General features: G+C 31.9%; 1 protein-coding gene across 1 annotated transcript in view; it reads left to right on the top strand.

The window, feature by feature from the left end:
- LOC107758711 (polypeptide N-acetylgalactosaminyltransferase 16-like) overlaps positions 1 to 4,266 on the top strand; it is a 71,060-nt gene that overhangs the window by 27,547 nt on the left and 39,247 nt on the right. The window contains exon 6 of the mRNA XM_016576511.1: positions 3,639 to 3,760. Coding sequence (XP_016431997.1) covers positions 3,639 to 3,760 — 122 coding nt within the window. The remainder of the gene's footprint in view (positions 1 to 3,638; positions 3,761 to 4,266) is intronic.

Below are 4,266 nucleotides of genomic sequence, written 5' to 3'. Positions count from 1 at the left end.
ATTGATCAAAAGTGCCAGTAAAGACATTTATAATGTTACGAAAGATTTCTATTTCAAATAAATGCTGTTCTTTTAAAATTTCTATTCATCAAAGAATCTTAAAAATAAATGTTTCATGATTTCCACAAAAATATTCATCCATTAAAAGAAAAGCAAAACAAACAACAGCAAAATTACTAAAAGTTTAAAATTAAAGTGAAAACAGACAGTATAAAAATTAATTCTAATTTAAAATTTTAACAAAACCTATAACTAATACTGCAATTTTAGATTTTACATTTTTTCAGTGTAAGAGAGCTCATCTATACTAAACGAGAAAAAAACACACGCTAACCAAAAATATTCTGCAGCACAAAAAGATTAAATGAGAATGACATACAAGTACACACACTTTCACATATAGAAAACTTTAATGTACTATATATTGTGTACATTACAACAATAAATTCATTTAATATGAATATGAGTACATTTAAAAAGTACAGCTGCATATACAAACTCTTGACCAAAATAATTGTAATAAATTATAATAAATTAAAATAAATAATTTTGTAGAACATTTTAAATTTCACTTTTTCACATATTTCACTTTTTCTTTTTTCTTTTTTGTGCTGTATTTTTATAAATTAACTTTTAGATGAAGTTAAATCTACCAGACATGGATTAAAATGGCACAAAACTCCCATTCGATGTGGCCTTTCCCAGGTAAAAAAGAAATACACTTAAGTTGTACTAATATCGATGCACTTATTATATTTTTATTATACTATACTAAGTGCATAATAAATGTGTTTTGGAACAAAATATATTAAGTGCTCTTTAAGATAGGCTTAAGATGAACTTTAAGCTAATTGCAATATATTTTAATATATTTAGTTGTGTTAAAATGGAACAACTTAAAGTAACTTAAGTGTAATTTAATTGTACTTCTTCACATTATTTACAATACACTTTTATACTTCTTGAAGTACAGTTAGAATATACTGTATTTTAAGCTTCACTTTAATGTGCTTCTAGTACATTTTCAATAGCATTTCAACTCATCATAAATCACCAACACACTATTAGTTTGTTATAAAGCTATATTAAAAAGTACAAAAATCATTAAATGAGCATTACACACACGTACACACACTTTCACATCTAGAAAACTTTAATTTGCTATATATTGTGTACATTACAACAATTAATTCATTGAGTACTTTTAAAAAGTACAGCAGCATATACAAACTCTTGACCAAAATAATTTATAATAAATTATAATAAATTAAAATAAAGATCAGTGAAATGCTATAAAAGAACTATTTCAATCAATTTGTAGAACATTTCTGTTATACCTGTATTACTGGAAAGTACACTATAAATATTCCATCACTGAATAAAAATGAATCACAATGCAATTTTGCGCGTGCACACACACACACATAAAGAAGTTACTGAAAAACAATAAAGCGCAGGTGTGAATAAAGTGCTGTTTTTTTTTTTTACAAAGTTAAGCCTGCAAATGGCTAAACCGAACAAAGGAAGAAAATTTTAAATGTCACCATCACCATGTTCAAGTGGACGATCACTTTTATTTGAGTACGACTTGTTGCATTTTCTGCAACTGAGGGCTTGTAATTCAGACACTGTGGTCTTATGAAAACTGCATCACAGGGTCTGTGAAAGGAAAAAGAATTAATCAGTGGTTTTGAGTGGTGTTTTTGAATATCATATGTATTATAAATGAATCGGTGGTTTTGAGTGGTGTTTTTGAATATCATATGTATTATAATTTGCATAGATATGCATAGAATTTCTGTTCTCACCTTTCAAAGCTTGGAGTCGTCACCATACAGCACTCTGTGTTACATTGAACATAAGGTTATGGAGGCCTAACATCTCTTCGACAGAAGTGCTGAATCCAAAGTTAGCATGACACTCAGAGCCCCAACAGTGTCTAAATCTGTGTTAGTGAGCACTTCTCCTTTGCCGAGATAATCCATCCACCTCACAGGTGTGGCATATCAAGATGCTGATTAGACAGCATGATTATTGCACAGGTGTGCCTTAGGCTCACATTTTAGAGTGGCCTTTTATTGTGGGCAGCTTAAGGCACACCTGTGCAATAATCATGTTGTCTAATCAGCATCTTGATATGCCTCACCTGTGAGGTGGATGGATTATCTTGGCAAAGGAGAAGTGCTCACTAACACAGATTTAGACAGATTTGTGAACAATATTTGAGAGAAATAGGCCTTTTGTGTACATAGAAAAAGTCTTAGATCTTTGAGTTCAGCTCATGAAAAATGGGGGCAAAAACAAAAGTGTTGCGTTTATAATTTTGTTCAGTGTATGTCCCTCCGCTGAAAGTCACCAAAATTGTTCACGTTTCATGACTTCAAACATTGCAAAAGTAATCCATTTGAATCGATCGGTTTCTCCCAAGTCCTCTAAAGAGACGTGATCGCTCTATATGACTTAACGGTTTTAATTTAAACTTTTATTCACATCCATCAACGCACATACACACAACCAACAGAACTAGTAAACGGAAGCTCAGATATGCTTGCCCTGATGCTCGAGAACCAATCAGGTTCTGTAACACGTGTTACGCAAGCACGCCTAAACTTCCACAAAAGCCAATGAGGTTTGTTTTCGCGCGTCACGTGGTAAGCTGAGCTTGTTTGAATTTAGGTACATAAACAAGTAAATAAATAGTTATTTTAAGCATATCTTTGGAAAAATTATTCATGATGCACTTCAAATTATTCAATGTTGAAATGCTTGTACAGTTAAATAGTAGCCTATTACAATTAATATATCATGTATTTAAAAGTTAAATTAAAATATATTTGAATTGTATTGCAAAACAGACTAGTATTCTTTTACAAGTACAAACAAGTAAAACCGAACAATATATTGATTTTAAGTATGCTATTTTACTAAGGCGTAGTTGACAACAATGTAAGAATGGTACAATGTAAGAATACTTTTGCTTATTTTATAGATAATGTATTTGTGAGTGAATTAATATACTTTATGAAATATATTAAAATGTTAAAAATGTTTTTTAACATATCTTCCTTTTGAAAAGCAGGCTGAAGCACATGTTCATTACATAAATATTTAAATATATATTGCAGTATGTCTACATATGGTTTATAAATAAGATACATATACTTTAAAATCACTAAAAGCTGTATCATTTTACTATGTTCTTACACAAAGTAAACATAAAATATACTTTTAAGTAAGAGTAAAATAAGTATGTTTTCTGTAAATACACTAAAATGTCACAAATGTATGCTTGTGTTTTAACATATTTATTAAAAGCGTAACTAAGCATATATTTATTACCAAAGTACTTCTAGTATACATTTTAAAAATATATTAAAATGCAATTCAATACATTTTTAACACACTTCAAGTAAGCTTGTTAGGAGTGCAATTGTACTATAAATATACTATCTGAATTTCAAGTATATTTGTAATACATTTAAGAGTACTTCTTTTTCACCTGGGTTAACCTGAGAAACAAGCCTCAGCTGATAAGCTTCATCTGTGCACTCAATGAATGTATTATTTAGTGTTGTTATCATTATTTTGGAATGGTGATGTGTTATGAATTGGAATGAACATGTGTTGGTGTTGGTCAGGTCTGATCCGGTCTCGTGTCAGAGGGGCGTCTGCGGCTTCGGCCTCCATCCTCACCTTACTGGACAGTCACTGTGAGGTCAACACAGACTGGCTGCAACCCATGATCCAGAGAGTCAAAGAGGTGCGTCTGCTCACGTCTACACTAACACAACACATGTCATCATGAACACGCCTCTGGTTGTGCAAAACAAAACCTCTTGCTATTGGTCAGACCACATAACCACCCCATGGAACGTCACTGCGCCATTAATAACAAAGAAATTCTATAAAAATGAAAAGTGTTCCAATGCACAATAATTTATTTCTTTATTAGGTACAATATGATAGGGCTATTTATCTACAATGACTCAAAACATAGATAAATCTAAAATGACAAAATATTTACAAATTAGCAAATATCAAGCGTAGCGTTAGTTCTGGCAGGTCACGTCAGTCAAGCTCGCATCAGCTGACTCTCAGCTGATCCACGTCTACCTATAGGGAAACGACGCCTATCAAAGCATCCTTATATAAGGTCCTTCAGTATTATCAGCAGCTTTCGTGTTGGCTCAATAGCTAATTACCCTCCTCCATCCCCAGCTCCGCCTCTGTCAGTCGGGATTCAGCCTTCTGATTCTCCTTTGAATC

This window comes from Sinocyclocheilus rhinocerous, unplaced genomic scaffold, assembly GCF_001515625.1.
Source record: "Sinocyclocheilus rhinocerous isolate Xijiao unplaced genomic scaffold, SAMN03320098_v1.1 scaffold2882, whole genome shotgun sequence".
Lineage (NCBI taxonomy): Eukaryota > Metazoa > Chordata > Actinopteri > Cypriniformes > Cyprinidae > Sinocyclocheilus > Sinocyclocheilus rhinocerous.
The sequence above is the reverse complement of the archived record's forward strand: the minus strand, read 5'-3'. Positions and strand labels throughout refer to the sequence as shown.